This window comes from Microtus oregoni, unplaced genomic scaffold, assembly GCF_018167655.1.
Source record: "Microtus oregoni isolate MIOR12 unplaced genomic scaffold, Mior012 000077F_ref0000221, whole genome shotgun sequence".
In the NCBI taxonomy this organism is placed as follows: domain Eukaryota; kingdom Metazoa; phylum Chordata; class Mammalia; order Rodentia; family Cricetidae; genus Microtus; species Microtus oregoni.
This window is the reverse complement of record NW_024544029.1, coordinates 3651552-3667481: the sequence shown is the minus strand read 5'-3', so window position 1 is coordinate 3667481 and position 15930 is coordinate 3651552. Positions and strand designations below refer to the sequence as shown.

The following is a 15930-nucleotide window of genomic DNA, read 5'->3' as shown; positions in this document are numbered from 1 at the left end:
AGCCCCTGAGCTCCTTGTCCACCTTCCACAGTAGGGGCTGCAAGCTGATGCGGTCACTCCTGGCTTTTCTGTGGCTCAGGTCAGTCCTCCAGCCTACTCAGCAAGCATGTCACTCGCTCACCTGTTTCCATCTCTAGATTGTCAGCAGTGGGAATATAATATAATTACTGATTTCATATTGGTATTTGGTATGGTTAAGATTTTAATTTTTCAGCATGTTTTGATTTTCATTTCTCTCCCAAATAATAGGGGAATGGATTTTTCAAAGAGGGAAAATATGAGAGAGCAATTGAATGTTACACTAGAGGGATAGCTGCCGATGGTGCCAATGCCCTCCTCCCAGCTAACAGGGCCATGGCCTACCTGAAGCTTCAGAAGTAAGTATTATGTTTTGCTCTCAGGGTGAAATTTACTACAGAGTGCATTTTAAATTAACCAATTAATAAAGTTTAGTCGATTTAGTATTTTTGTCATCTGTCTTTGATTCTTTTTTCTCCTTTCTTTCTAGTTTTTTCTTTCTTCTTGGTGTTAGGGTTAGAATCCAGGACCTCTCATACACTAGAGATGTGCTCATTAACTTTAATGCAATGCTTAAGAATAAATCAACCCCCAGCATTGCATTAAAGTTAATGAGAGTAAAATTTAGAGACAAGGAATGTGTGTACATGTGGTGTAGTATGTATCATGTGAGTTTTATTATATTTACATTTTTAATAGCCATTGTACAACATAATTATACTGTTGTGTATTATTTTAAATTATTTTTATTACATTTATTATTGTGTGTGTGGTATATGTGTAGTCAGAGAGCAGGTTGCAGAATTGGCCTCTCCTTCCATATCAGTTTTGGGGATCAGACTTAGGTCATCATGCTTGTGGGCAAGGACCTTTACCTGCTGAGCCATCTTCCAAGCCCTACAAACTTTGTTGTTATTGTTTTTGAGGTGGTGTCACATGCAGGCAAGCAGTAGGTTGAATTACTGCTGTGATTCTGAAATAATAATGAGCATTAAGGACATTTTGAGGTCTAATGTAACATTGTATTATACATAATAATATCTGTGTTTTATTGGTTCAAAGTTACAGTACTGCTTTACTAGTGAGCTTAATTATCTGTTTGTAATTGAAAGAAAGCTAAATTTCACTTCAGGATTTCTGAGACTATGTAATTTTTCCCCTTGCAAGTTTTCAGACTCCTCAAAGGACTCCAGGTTAGGAAGGCTATTAAGGAGGGAAATGTTGGTTGTGTTTTTAACTTCACTTAAGCCAATAGACACAAATTGAGCTTTGTCTTTTCTTGATTAACCAGTAATGGCTATTTCACCTTTTGGGAGCTTATGAATCTTGCCATTGAACTATCATACGTTGTTTTAGACAAAGACCCAAATGGTTTGACTAATGTCAGACATAATAGCTTCATAGAGGTGAGATTTTGTTTGTATTTGTGAGTGTATCATTGTATTGATTTATTGCTTTCATTGTTAATCACCTTAGTAATGTATTAGGTCAGCACAGTACAGTTTAGCATCACAAGCCTTCTCCTGTACTTGGAAGGTGATATATATTAGAGGTGAATGTAGAACATAAAGCACAGTATTTTAAGCTTTCACAATCTTTTGTTTAAGTAACAAGCCGTGGCTTGATTTCCACAGCTGTCAGGCTAGAGCTGATTAGTTGGACAGGGTGGGGAAGGGAGATCTCGGAGTGGGAAAGTGGGCTAGAAAGGGAGAACTGGTTCAGTTCCCAACATCATAGTCTGAGTTTGCATTGCTAGAGCCCACATGCAAAGCATGGCAGCACACACCTGCAGTCCCAGCCCTGGAATCACGGACTTGCCAAAGCATAGTCTTATCAGTTGGTGAGCTCCAGGGTCACAAAGGTGGAGGATCATTAAAGACAGTTCACACTAACTTCTGGCTTCCACATGCACACATAGGAGCACATATTCCACACGCAGGAAGAAAAAGAAAGACTATTCAAGTTGTTAGACTAGCTAATTTATACAAGAAATACTGTTTCTTGAGGTGGTAGTCTGTATCAGTAGTTGGTTTCTAGTGGATGAGTAAGGCAACCTTGAGCTATAGTGATGGAGGTCTACAGGCAGGCAAACTGTGGGCTGTAGGCTGGTGAATGGTTAGCTTCAGAAGAGCTGTCGAGGTGCTGAGATAGAAATGATGTATCCAGGCATGGGAGGTAGGATTTTAGTACTTGAATAAAGTGGATCCAGGACAAATCTGGGTCCTATTCTTGAGGTGCATATTGAAGACATATAAAAATAACTCAGTAGTATGTTCTTTCTTTTTTTTTGGATTTTTCGAGACAGGATTTCTCCGTAGTTTTTTTTTTTTTTTGTTCCTGTCCTGGAACTAGATCTTATAGAGCAGGCTGGCCTCGAACTCACAGAGATCCACCTGCCTCTGCCTCCCAAGTGCTGGGATTAAAGGCGTGCGCCACCACTGCCTGGCCAGTAGTATGTTCTTTTGTTACTCTTAGACTAGCGCCAATCAGTCTGAACTGATTGCTGGTTGCATTACTGATTAGTATTCATCCAGATATCAGACGTTGTGCAATGGCTCACATACATAGCAATCCCTTAATTTTCTGTGGGTTTTCCCCTTACATTAGCTGCTCCGGGGTTTGGTGAGCTTTACCATGAAGCCAGTGGTGCCAGTTGTGATTGTCATGTAGCCCATTGCGCACTGAGACTGGAGAGCTGTGTAGTGGCAGTGCTGTTCTTTAGACTACTCTACGGTCATGGGCTCCATCCTTCCCTGACTTTCCACAGTCTGTGATTCTTTTCTTACTTTCCAGATGGTTCAGAGATTTAGTGGGAGTAAGAAATTTTGAAAATAGTCTTTCCCCCCAAACACAGAGTTTTGGGAATTATTCATTGAAAATATATATGCTAGGCTGAGGAGAAAGTATAGCCAATTCTAAGTCAGCCTGGTCTACATAGTAAGACCAGTCTCTCTCCTCTCTCCTCTCTCCCCTCTCCCCTCTCCCCTCTTTCTCTCTTTCTCTCTCTCTCTCTCTCTCTCTCTCTCTTTCTCCCACCCTCCCTCCCTCTCTCATCTTTCTCTTGTATGCTTTTCTGCATGTGTGTGTTTGTGTGTGTGTGCTTGGCTTGTGTGTGCATGCACCATGGCATGTGGCATGGAGGTCAGAGGACAACTTGTGAGAGTTGATTCTTTCCTTCCACCATGTGGATAATGGATCCAGGTCTTCAGGCCTGGCAACAAGCACCTTTATCCACTGAGTCATCTCACCAGTCCCAGTATTATGTTTTCTATAAGCTACATGTTTTCCAGTTAGTAATTTTATCTTGTTCAATAGATATGAAGAAGCTGAAAGAGACTGTACACAAGCTATCTCACTAGACGGCTCGTATGCAAAGGCTTTTGCCAGAAGAGGAACTGCAAGAACATTTTTGGGCAAGATCACTGAAGCCAAGCAAGGTAAGGCTATAATAACTCACATACTCACTCTGATAAGACTTGTAGGGGCAGAAACAAAGATTTCTGTAACTTCCCACAGTTCAAGGATACTGAATTTCATGAAGCACACCGGAGAGCAAGGTGAGTTTGAAAATAGCACCTTCCATAGTATGCTTGATTATCTATAACATCTCTGTCAATCACTAACTGAAGGAAGGAAAATGTGAATTGTAGACAAATAGGAAAAGCAAGAAACAGTCAAAAATGAGAAGAGGAGGAGGCATCAGCAGCTGGCATTGAGAATAACATGAGGGCTGTAATGATTCCTTTCTTATTCTTTTTGTTTTGTTTGAGATGGGGTCTTTTAGTAGCCCTGGCTGTCCTAGAACCCACAGATACCCTTCTACTTCTGTCTCCTGAGTGCTGGGATCAAAGACATGTGCTTCCACACCCTGCCATCCTTTCTCAATCTTAGAAACATTCTTTTTCTCCTTTTTTGTGATCTTGTCCTGTGGGATTCCTTTTCTTTCTCTTCAGAACACCAACTTGGTTCTGCTACTTGTGTTTTCTTTTGTTTCATTTTGCACTTTGTTCTTCATCTTTGTGTTTCACTTGTTTCTCACTTTTTGTTTCCTTTGAAGTCTGTGCTGGTGAGTTTTATCTCAGCTTGACACAAGCCAGAGTCATTGGGGAGAGGAAACTCCAATTGAGAAAATGCTCTACCACACTGGCAAATAGGCAAGCCTGTGGTACGTTTTCTTGATTGTTAATTGGTGAGTGAAGGCCCAGCTACCGTGGGCAATACTACCCCTGCTGGCCTGGTGGTCCTGGGTTTTAAATTTGGACTTTTTTCCATTTGAGGTGTATATTTTCAGTAAAAGTGTATTGTCAGTGTTGTACAACTTTCTGTCTGTTTTCATTCTAAACTTTGTGTATCAGATGCTAATTATTCACTTCACTTTTCCCTTTGTCAGCCCCTGGTAATCACTGTTTTTTTGTGTTAACCTGACTATTTTACTGTTACTACTGCATTTTTAAGACAGGGTCTTACTGTATAGTCAGACTGGATTTGAACTCTTTAGCCTCTTGAGTGCTGGGATTACAGGCATGTGCCACCATACTGGGCTAAGTTTGAATATGTTAGATAGGCCTCATAGGTGGACTCATGGCCATATTATTATGTCTGGTTCTTTTAACTTAGAATGTTTTTAAGCTTTACACATGCTGAAGTATTAGAAGTTCATTCCTCTTTTTAAAGTTTTCTAAAAAAATTTTTTTTTATTTTATTTTATTGAACATGTGTATGTACATGCATGCATGCCACAGACACACATGCGGGGGTCAGAGGCTAACTTGCAGAGAATTACTTCTTTCCTTCCACCACGTGGGACCTGGGGGTAGAACTCAGATCAGCCAGGCTTGTGGCAAGTGCCTTTACCTGCTAATCATTCTTTTTTTTTTTTTTTTTTTTTTGGTTTTTCGAGAGAGGGTTTCTCTGTAGCTTTGGTGCCCGTCCCGGAACTAGCTCTTGTAGACCAGGCTGGCCTCGAACTCCCAGAGATCCGCCTGCCTCTGCCTCCCGAGTGCTGGGATTAAAGGCGTGCGCCACCACCGCCCGGCTCTGCTAATCATTCTTACTGAACATTTTTTTCAGTGTTTGAGAGATGGTCTTGCTGTGTTAGCCCTGGCTGGCCTAGCATTTGATATGTAGTCCTGGATAGGTGTGAACTCATAGCAGTCCTCCTGCCTCTGCTTCCCAAGTACTGGGGTTACATGTGTGTGTAGCCGCACCTTGCTTTATTGCCTTTTAAGCACTGAGTAATATTCTAGGATATGGTAGTCTCGTAGGGAAGTTACTCCAGCATCTATTAAGTGTGAGCTGTGGTTAAATTCAGTGTTCTCTTTGTATCATCTGTAAACCAGGGTTGTGTTAAGAGTTCCCTGGAATCCCTGTGAAACCAGTAGAGCAGCTGAACAGACACTTGTTCTTACTGTTGCCTGCCTGTTCCTTAGTGTCTGAAGTAGAGCTCACTGGGCAGCAGTGAGATTTCTGTCGGCTGTGGTGACATGCTCATAGTCCCAGTACTCAGGTGATAGAGGCAGGCTCAGGTTTGAGAACAGCCTGGACTATGCAAGAGCCTGTTGCAAAAAGCCAAAATGAATAAATAAAATAAAGGGATTATTAACGAAAGATGTCGTGTTTTGAATGTCTTAAAGTAATTTCACTATTTTGTTGCTTTTTAAAATACCCATTAGACTTTGAAACTGTATTACTTCTGGAACCTGGAAATACGCAGGCCATCACCGAACTTTCCAAAATTAAAAAGGTAGTATATTTCTTCATCAAAATATCATCATGACATCTGGTACATAAATTTATTAGTTACATAATTAACTTAAGAATATTTGATAGCTATTATAAATTTGTTTTCAAGGAATTAATTGAGAGAGGACATTGGGATGAAGTCTTTCTTGACTCTACACAAAGACACAATGTGATAAATGCTGTGGATAATCCACCTCACCGTGGGTCACCTGTGAGTACTGCGCTTTCATTTCTCCCTGCCCTTGAGTATCTGATGTGGGATTCCCGTCTGTCTGCTGTCAATACCACTGGTTAATAAAGAAACTGGTTTGGCCTGATAGGGTAGATAGGTGGGGAAAACTAAACTGAATGCTGGGAGAAAGGAGGCGGAGTTAGGGAGAAGTCATGTAGTCCCGCCAGAGACTAAGCCACAGCAACGTGGTGATACACAGATTAATAGAAATGGATTAAGTAAATATGTAAGAGTTAGCTAATAAGAAGCTAGAGCTAATGGGCCAAGCAGTGTTTTAAATAATATAGTTTCTGTGTGATTATTTCAGCCTGAACAGCCGGGAACCAACAAGCGGCCTCCTTACAACAAATATCATTGTTACAGGATTAGAACTGGAAACAAACTTTGTACTAGTAAATGTAAAATGTTGGAAACTCTTGGTGTACCTAGTCAATACTCTTAATAAATGCCTCATAGAATTATTGACAAAATTAGGGAGAATTCATTCTAGAGGAACTTACATTTCATTTATACATTTTTACATATTTTTCTTATATAAAGAAATGTTTATATTGTGTTATTGGCTCAACTTTGTCCTCCATCTCTGAAATTTTGTTTAGTATTGTCCATTGATGATGCTTTCTGATGTGTTTTAATCTATTGATTCTTCCATTTCTTAAATTCCTGTTTGGTTCCTTTTTAGCATCAGCTTACTTGTTGAATCTTTCCTTTAAGTTATGAATTATTTCACTTACTTTGGTAACTTCTTGTCTATGTCCTGAACTGATTTCCTTATCTTTTTCTTTGGGTCCCTTATATGGTCATCGGTCCTATTTGGGGTAGAACTCAAGTTTTTTTTTGGCATTTCAGGTGTCTTATCATCTCTGTTTTTCTTACCCAGAAGGTGTCAGCTTGGTGGGAGTGTGCCACAGTGGAATGCTTTCATGGCTTTGGTATTTCTTTCTTTGTGTTTGTGTATCATTTGTGATGTATGTGGTCTTTGGATTTTAGTTTTCCCCAATTGATTTTGTTCATCCTGATGGATTCTTTGCTTGAAGTTATGTTCAGGAGAAGACTAACATACTTGGCATTTTACTGTGCTTAGAGTCAGAGAGACCACTGGGGTATTGGTTGGAGAAAATGTAGTTTATGGTATTTTTGTTTCAGAACTAAGGGTATCAGCATTTAAGTAGTGATCGAGGGGGAGTGGGAAAGCAGTAAAGAGGAGGTAAAGAATGAGGAGAGTGTTGGAGATATGGAAAGCAGAGAAAATACTGTGTATTAGGTTTAGAGAGAAAATACAGACATATATGCTTTTTCCAGTGAGACACAGGTTACCATATAACTGACAGTACAAAATTGTAAATGCTAAAATAAGGCAAAAACTAAAAAACAAAACAAAGCACCAATGAGATGGCCCAGTGGGTGGAGCACTTGTCACCAAGCCTGACTTGCTCAGTTCCATCTCTGGGGTTCACATTGTGGGAGGGAGGAGAGAACTGACTTGTAAGTTGTCTTCTGACTTCCACATGACCCCTCCCATTAGATAGATGTAAGATTAAAATGATAAAAACAAAAATGGACAGTTGGGCCAGGGAGATGGCTAGGTAGGGGAAAGCAGGCTCTTTGACTCAAGTTCAGTCCCTGGATTCCATGTGAAAAGCTGGATTTGGGGATATGTGGCTGTGGTTCCAGCACTCTGACAAATTGGCTGGAAGCTTCAGGGCAGCTGGTCTGGAGAAGACATCATAGCAGCAGAAGCAAGAGCAACTCTCCCTGTTTGGCTCTTCCTTGATCAGTAGTGAATGTTATTCAATTGGAAAACCTTTTTGGGTAACCCCCACCAAGCTTATAAATGTGGTTTGCAGATGTGTAATCCTGGACTGGGCTTATCCAGCTGTCACACACTTGAGAGTGTGCGTAGGGTATCAAGCTAGACTTTCATATGCAGTGCTGGCTCCTGTGCTGCTTCCTCAGCCCTGAGGATGCCGTCAGGATGGTTCTGGGTTTTCCCTATTGTCCTGAAGGTAGAGTCCAAACTCTGGTTTGTACACAGGTTCCTGTACTGGCTGTCCTCATACCCTCCCAGGCAGTCTGTACCTCTCCTCCCTCTCCATGAGCTACCTTGCAGCCTTCTTTCTACTTTGCCATTCCTGCTCTTTGCAGTCTGAGCTTTCACCTTTGTAACTGGTGTTATGTATATCCCTTGCCTACCATTTAGGTGCCGGGGGTAGTCAAATAGCTTTTTATTGTTTGTATTCTCAGATGTATTATTATATTCCTAAATCTGTCTAGCCAACAAATTGGATTTACTTTTAACTGGGATATTAGCCATAAGAACATAGCAGTCTTTTTAGACTTGTGACCTTAGGATGGGAAAGTTTTTAATATATTGATTTAAAGAATCAATTTTAATTGTTTTAGAAAGCACTCAAGAAGATTTTTATTGAAGAAACTGGCAAGTTGATAGAGACTGTTGATTCTCCAGATAGTACTGTCACTGCTCCCCAGAGTAATCGAGCAAGTGCAACAGCGATGGTGGGCACTGAAAGCAAGAAGAATTCAAACCAGGGGGACGCCTTGCCTGCAGGTGATACTCCAAGAGCCAAAGTGTTGAAAATAGAAGAAATCAGTGACACTTTGGCCCTACAGTGAGTAGCTACTGTTACGACAGTCTCTATAACGATAATTTCACAAGCAGTTGGTATTACAGAGAAGAGTTCTCATTTGTTCTCATCATTGATGTTGAGCAGCTAGCTGTCTGCAGGCTCTAGTGTGAAATTTTGCTTAGGGAACCATAATTATTTTTTTACCAAAGCGAATACAAGTGATTTAGAGGTGTTCAAGTGTCTTCATTCTTTGTGTGTGTGTGTGTGTGTGTGGTTTATCGAGACAGGGTTTCTTTGTGTAGACCAGCTGTCCTCCAACTCACAGAGATCCACCTGCCTCTGTCTCCCGAGTGCTGAGAATAAAGGCGTTTGCCACTACTGCCTGACTTGATTCTTGATCAAATTGATTTTGTTTATTTTCTTCTCTAGAACTTCAGTAATAGCTGTTCTACTGGGACGTGTGTGTGTGTGTGTGTGTGTGTGTGTGTGTGTGTGAGAGAGAGAGAGAGAGAGAGAGAGAGAGAAAAGGAGAGAGAGAGAGAGAAGGAGAGAGAGAGAGAGAGAGAATATGAGAATGAGTATTTGAAGGAAGTAAGTATCATAAAAAAAATGAAGAGTTGATCTTTGAGTTTGAGGCCATCCTGGTCTACAGAATGAGTTCCAGGATAGCCAGGGCTACACAGAAAGACTCTGTCTCAAAAAAACAAACAAACAAACAAAAAGTTAAAATGTTACCATTGTTATATCCATCAAGACTATTGAGCACTCTAAAAGATATAGTTTAGAATTGAGAGTCAAAACCAAATAAGGGAGGCTATTTCAGGGAGGAGGGACCTCAGCGATAGAGGCAGAGACAGGGTGGTGTGGGAGCGGGGTGAATTCAAACACAGTGTAATGATGTGTGTACAAAAATGCCTTACTGAAGCAATCCCATTTGTATTCTAGCTTAAAATTAATTTCACATCATTTTCCTACTGACAGTAGAGAAGACACAAATCCACTGGGTTGGCTTGGGCTACTGGTTAGTCTTATATTGCCACTCAGTAAACACACAAAGTTTGTCAATATCAGCATTGAACTTTAGTAGTTTATTTAAAATAGTGTATGATTGTTCAAGAATGCTGTTCAAAGGTGGCTTTAAAGAGAAGTATTTCTTCCTCAAATATCTTGAAACTGAAATTCAGATTTCTGAAAGGCTGAGTTGTACTAGATAAAAATGATATTCTCAAAGAATGGCCTAACTCATGACCTAGCAGTTGATTACAGCCATTGTATAGCCAGAATGTGAAGATTTGTAAAGATGGGGACACACACACACACGTTGTAAAGATACATGTTGTGTGTACACACACACGTTGAAAGAATTGAACATTGTCAGAATGCAGATAGGAAACACAATATTAGTAAAACCAGAAGTTAGAAGTTTCCTGTTGCTCTTTCCTTTTTTGGATTTTGGCTGCTGCTTCTTTAACTGGTTGCCTAATGCTCTAAAATACTCCAGACCACAGGCTGATTTGAAACGGGACCTGGGCCAGTCTTTCAATGAGAAGACCTCTGTGAAGGTAGAGCAGACACCGGATCAGTTTGCCACTGCTGTTCTGCCTCCAGTTCCTGCCAACTCCTTCCAGCTCGAGTCTGACTTCAGACAGCTGAGAAGTTCCCCAGATATGTTGTATCAGTATTTAAAGGTGAGTGAAGGGAGCCAACAGCGCCCCTGGGCGCAGGTCAGAGACTTTCTTCTGGTTGCTGTAGCAATGCCATGTTTGCCTTTTGTGTAATGAAACTGCATAAAATGCTTCTCCCTTGCCTGGCGTGCATTGTCCTGGACAGACTGCTGGACATGTCGTAATCAGGGAAGTGAACTGTGTGTGAAATTCCAGGGCCTAAAATGACTTAAAGTCTAATTTCATATCAGACTTTAATATGAAAGGCTAAGCTTTAATATTTCATCTTCCAAGAGCGGGGAAGAAAATTGCAATCCTTGAGTGTCTTTTGTGTGTCAGTCAGTGCTTGTGGTATCTGGGCATTTATTTTCCTGAAAACGAGCTTTTATTTGTCTCAAAATAAGTTAAATTGCATGAATTTAGCAAATCATAGGTTAGTACAGTCTTCAGGTGTAGCGACGCTGTCTTACACTTTTACAGTGAACGGTCATTTCAGGCACTATCTCAGGCCAGGCTGCCTTCATCTCTGCTTGTAAGTTGTAGTTTGGGACTTTCTCATAGGGCCCATCTCTTCTGTTCATAGATTGTTCTGACTATTTATAATTTTTAATTATGTACATGTGCATATGTATATGTGTATACATATAAGAGTGTGTTTCAGACCCCCTGGAACTGGAGTCATAGGCAGTTGTAGGATGGTACAGGGAACTGAACCTGTGTCCTTCGCATGAGCAGGAAGTACTCTTAACCATGAGCATCTCTCTAGCTAAGAGCCGTGATTATCTTACGTCCATCCTTCTTTCAGAGCTGTGTTTAAGTAAAACCTCACTATTTCTCATTAAATATTAGTGTTTAGTAATTATTCGTAATATTTTACATGAGGAAATATTATATAATACATGTACTATGAGTGTTGTCTCAATTCAACTTTCTAACTCTTCTTTTTCCAAGAAAATCGAACCGTCTTTGTATCCGAAGTTGTTTCAGAAAAACCTAGATCCAGATGTATTCAATCAAATCATTAAAATTTTACATGACTTTTACATTGAGTAAGTTGAATCTTTTAGTTGTCTTCTCACTTTGTAATGTTATGTCCAGTGATCTGGAAAGTTCATTCACTTTGATCTTAACATCTTGTCCATAACAACATTCTGTTCCTAGTAAGATTTACTCTTACAGAAGCGAAGAGATGACAAGAACAAACCAGGAAGAAGGCAGAGTCTATGGGGACAGACCTCTTTTTAGAGAGAAGTAGAATAAAAAGTACCCTGTGTGAGAGACAGCAGTAGTGCATGCTGTGCTCCCTTTAAGATACAGATTTACAGTCGGGCGGTGGTGGTGCACACCTTTAATCCCAATACTCAGGAGGCGGAGGCAGGCGAATCTCTGTGAGTTCCAGGCTAGCCTCATGTACAGAGAGTTATTAGTACAGCTAGAACTGTTTCACAGAGAAACCCCATCTTGAAAAACAAAACAAACAAATATATGTGTGTGTGTGTGTGTGTGTGTATATATATATATATATATATATAGAGAGAGAGAGAGAGAGAGAGAGAGAGAGAGAGAGAGAGGGAGGGAGGGGCAGAGACAGAGACAGAGAGAGAGAGACTGACTTACCTCAAGGGAAAGTGAAGAATTTGTTGTTATTAGGAAAAAACGACTGCCTATAACTGATGATTTGTGTTCACGTTTGGACTGTTTCAGGAAGGAAAAGCCATCTCTCATCTTTGAAATCCTACAGAGGCTTTCTCAGCTGAAGAGGTTTGACATGGCAGTGATGTTCATGTCAGGACCCGAGAGGAAGAGTAAGTTCTGAGAGAGCTTCCCCGCAGCTCCTCACCCTCCTCTGCTGCTGTTTTACTACTAGCTGCTTACCATGTACAAGATACATGCAGTCAACTATAGATGCTTGTAATTAGGTTAATTGATGTGCAGCTGGATTACATAGAGTTAAAACTGTAGCTCTTGGCAGTATATTCAAATCTAGATACTATTATCATTTCCTAACAGGAGGAAGCCAAGGCATGGGGGGGGGGGTTAAAGGTGTTTATGAAGGTTACAGAGTTAAGGAACCTTACTGGAGCTTTGAGCCCAGGCTGTACCCAGTTGTATAGAGATTGAATTCTGCTGTTGTGGGGCATGCAGAGGCTCCTGCCACAGAACTGGGTACAGTTCTGAGGCGCTCCCTCCCTGAGTGTTTAATTTCAGCTGAATTCTAAGTGCAGAAGTTAGTTAGCCAAAGGTGTGGGGCCAGCATGTGCTGGAGGCCTGGACAGTCACAGCAGTAGCATTCAGAGCGTGCAGTGCAGCTGGGTTCTAGTTGGGGTCAAGAGTGGTATGATGACCCTGAATTCTAATCCTTATTTGTACTGCTGGGTGGCATAACAGTTAAACTCTATAAAAGTTTCAGTTCTCAGTGTTTGGCGATCTATTTCTGTTTTTAGGCAAAAGATAAATCACTCAATTAAAAAAATGCCCTTTTTGTCTGTTTTTCAAGACATGGTGTTCTGTGGAGCTCTGATTGTCCTGGAACTAGCTCTGTAGACCAGGCTGACCTCGAACTCAGAGACCCACCTGCCTCTGCCTCCTGAGTGCAAAAGCTAGAAGTGGTGGTGCATGCCTTTAATACCAGCATGTGGGAGCCAGTGGCAGGTGGATCTCTGAGTCAGACACAAGCCTGGTCTACACAGTGAGTTCCAGGACAGGCAGGACTACACACAAAAACCCTGTTTTGAGAAAATCAGCAATATCTTCAGTGCTCCCTGCACTAAGCATCCGTGAGCTCCTCTTAGGTCTTTGTTTCTAGTTGTAACACACAGGGATCTCAGTCTGTACTCTGGTGTCGACGCTCTTAGCTGAGTGTGCTGGGCGTGCACTGTGATCTCAGCCTTCTGGAGGATGAGGCAGGATGAACAAGCAGGGAGTAAAAAGTAGTTAGGACTGGAGAGATGGTTCAGTGGTTAAGGGCACTACTTGGTCTTGAGGACTTGAGCAGTTCCCAGCATCCACATGGTGGCTGACATGTCTGTAACTCCAGTTAATAGGCTGTGATGCCATCTTCTGACTCTGGGTACCCGGCACATACATGGCGCACATATGTGCATACAGGCAAAACACTCATACACAAAATGAATCTTTAAAAAAAAGAAATTTAACTTAAAAGTTTCTGTTAAAAAGAATTTTAAATAATTAAGAATATTTTTATGTTAGTGTAAGAGTGTGCTTAGTGTGTGTGTTGATACTTGTACAAATGTGGGCTGTCTGAGGACAGCCTTTGGTACCAGTTCTTGTCTTCCATCTTGTTTGAGGCAGGGTCTCTTGTGTGCTGCTGCATACACTAGGCTAGCCAGCCCTCTGACTGACAGGGGATTCTTCTGTCTCTGCTGTCTCCTGTTCACCGCAGTGTCCAGCTTCATGCGGGCACTGGGAATCTGGTCCTAAGAATATCTGGCAAGTGCTTTATCCATTGAGCCATAGCCTCAGACTCTGTTCCTTCCTTCCTTCCTTCCTTCCTTCTTTCCTTCCTTCCTTCTTTCCTTCCTTCCTCCCTCCCTCTCTCCCTCCCTCCCCCCCCCCTCTAATATTTGGATAGGAAACAGAAAAGCCTTTGGGATATTCAGAACTCAACTGAGTATAAACAGTCATTCTGGATTTATGTGAAGAGAAAGTATGTCAGAACCAAACTGGCCTTACAGCTTCATGGAGCCTAGTAAATAGTGATGTAAATTCACTAAAGAGAATGAGTCATGGAGTCAAAAATTGTTATTTTTCCTTTGTTTTGATACAAGTTTTAACATATCTCAGGCTAGCCTTTATTCACTTGTAGCTAAGGATGACCTTGAACTTGTGACCTCCTGTCACTATCTCAGGATTTTAGGTGTGTGCCACCACAACCTTTGGCTCACGTTGAACCCAGGGCTTCATGACTGTGAGGCACTCTGCCAGCTGAAACACATCCCCAGCCTTCAAATTCCTAGTCAGTATTGCTATTATTACTATTCTAGAAGACTTTATTTTGTCATTTTTAAAAATCACAACAGAGCTTTGCATTTTAAAAATTATCTCCATCGTGTTATCACCAGTGTGTGTACACATCCGCGTGCCTGTATAACTCAGAAGACAGCTTTTGTTATCACCGGTGTGTGTACACGCCTGCATGCCTGTTTAACTCAGAAGACAGCTTTTGTTATCACCGGTGTGTGTACACGCCTGCGCGCCTGTATAGCTCAGAAGACAGCTTTTATTATCACCAGTGTGTGTGTACACGCCTGCGCACCTGTATAGCTCAGAAGACAGCTTTTGGAGTAGGTTCTTTCCTTCCATCTTGATGTGGGTCCTGGGGTTGAAATCAGGTCATCAGGCTTGCATGGCAAGTACTCCATCGGCTGAGCCATCTTGCCAAGCTTTTCCCTGGAGGCCTGTGTTTCTTCGGTCTTGAGTACCTACTCCCATATCTTCACCACTTCATTCTGTTGTCACTTTATTGCCATCAGCTCTGATCGAATAACTTCCTGCCTTCCACTGTTCATCCCCTTCTCTGTCTCCTTTCCCTGCTTATGCATTTATTTCCCTTCTCAGACAGAACGAAAGCTCCATGAGAGCAGAAATTGTGCTTCCTTCCCTAGGCCTTAGTGCCGGGACATAGGACGTGTCTTTCTCTCCAGCAGCCTAAGTTCAGGGTGTGCTCTGAGCCTGAGCTGGTTCTTCAGGTCACCCTACCAGCAGGGTCTTGGTTGGTCTCTGCCATCTGCCGAGTGAGACGTGGAAGCAGGTGCAGTCACTCTGCTCTAACTAAGCTTTCAGAAACATCAGCTCCAGTGACCTGCTTTCTTACCACTGTCAAGTAACCGTTTGTCCCAGTTTAGTGTTGAGAAGCATGGGCTGTCGTTGTTTGCCAAGTGTTGAGTGTGGACTGCTTAGATTAATGTCATCAAGGATGTAAGGGAAATTTATACTGGAGCAAAATACTTTAGAAAGAAATACTGGATTGCTGTATTCTTTTCATATTAGCTTTTTAAATCTATAAACTAGAATTTATGAAAATGTTATTATTGCTTTTATTTGACAGGTTAAAATCTCTTGATTTGACAGGTTAAAATAATCTCTTGAATTTATGTTTTGCATAGTTTTTTAAAGCGAGAGTGATATACAATCTATTTTCTTTTTCAGTCACAGATGTATTATTCAATCACTTAGAAAAATCAGAATTGAAGGATTCTCTTGAAGAACTCAAGAAAAGATATGGTGGCTGATCATGACTGCTGAGGTTGTCTTTGTCTTTTACGTATACATTATTTTTCTCACTGAAATCAAGTTTTTTGTTTGACTTTTAAAAATGAATGAAATCACACCTGAGAGGACTCTCATCTCGATGGTATTAGTTCATGTAAAGTGTACCAGTGAGAAATGGTTCAAACAAACTTAAGTTTTTATGAAAATAAAAAAATGTAAATAATGAGATATACTTGTAAGGGTCAGTATTTTATAAATAATTTTAAATGTTATATTTAGTTACATTCCTCAGTGTCTCATAATTGTAACATTTTTATAGTTTCACAAATTTCTGTAACCACACACAAAGCTACTTCATTACCACATGAATAAAGTGATTTCTTTGGAGAGGGTATTGGATAGATGTCAGCATGGTCTCCCTCCTTCCTCTACACCAACAGCGGTGTGAAGGCAG

The 15930-nt window shown here is 41.1% G+C and overlaps 1 protein-coding gene across 2 annotated transcripts in view; it reads left to right on the top strand.

Annotated features, from left to right (window-relative positions):
• Rpap3 (RNA polymerase II associated protein 3) overlaps positions 1 to 15702 on the top strand; it is a 35104-nt gene extending 19402 nt beyond the window's left edge. For both annotated transcript variants that reach the window (XM_041642760.1, XM_041642759.1), the window contains exons 9-17: positions 250 to 377; positions 3334 to 3455; positions 5691 to 5761; positions 5870 to 5971; positions 8396 to 8622; positions 10082 to 10268; positions 11196 to 11293; positions 11949 to 12049; positions 15414 to 15702. In XM_041642760.1, coding sequence (XP_041498694.1) covers positions 250 to 377; positions 3334 to 3455; positions 5691 to 5761; positions 5870 to 5971; positions 8396 to 8622; positions 10082 to 10268; positions 11196 to 11293; positions 11949 to 12049; positions 15414 to 15496 — 1119 coding nt within the window. In that variant the 3' untranslated portion in view covers positions 15497 to 15702. The remainder of the gene's footprint in view (positions 1 to 249; positions 378 to 3333; positions 3456 to 5690; positions 5762 to 5869; positions 5972 to 8395; positions 8623 to 10081; positions 10269 to 11195; positions 11294 to 11948; positions 12050 to 15413) is intronic.
• Positions 15703 to 15930: the final 228 nt, after the last annotated feature.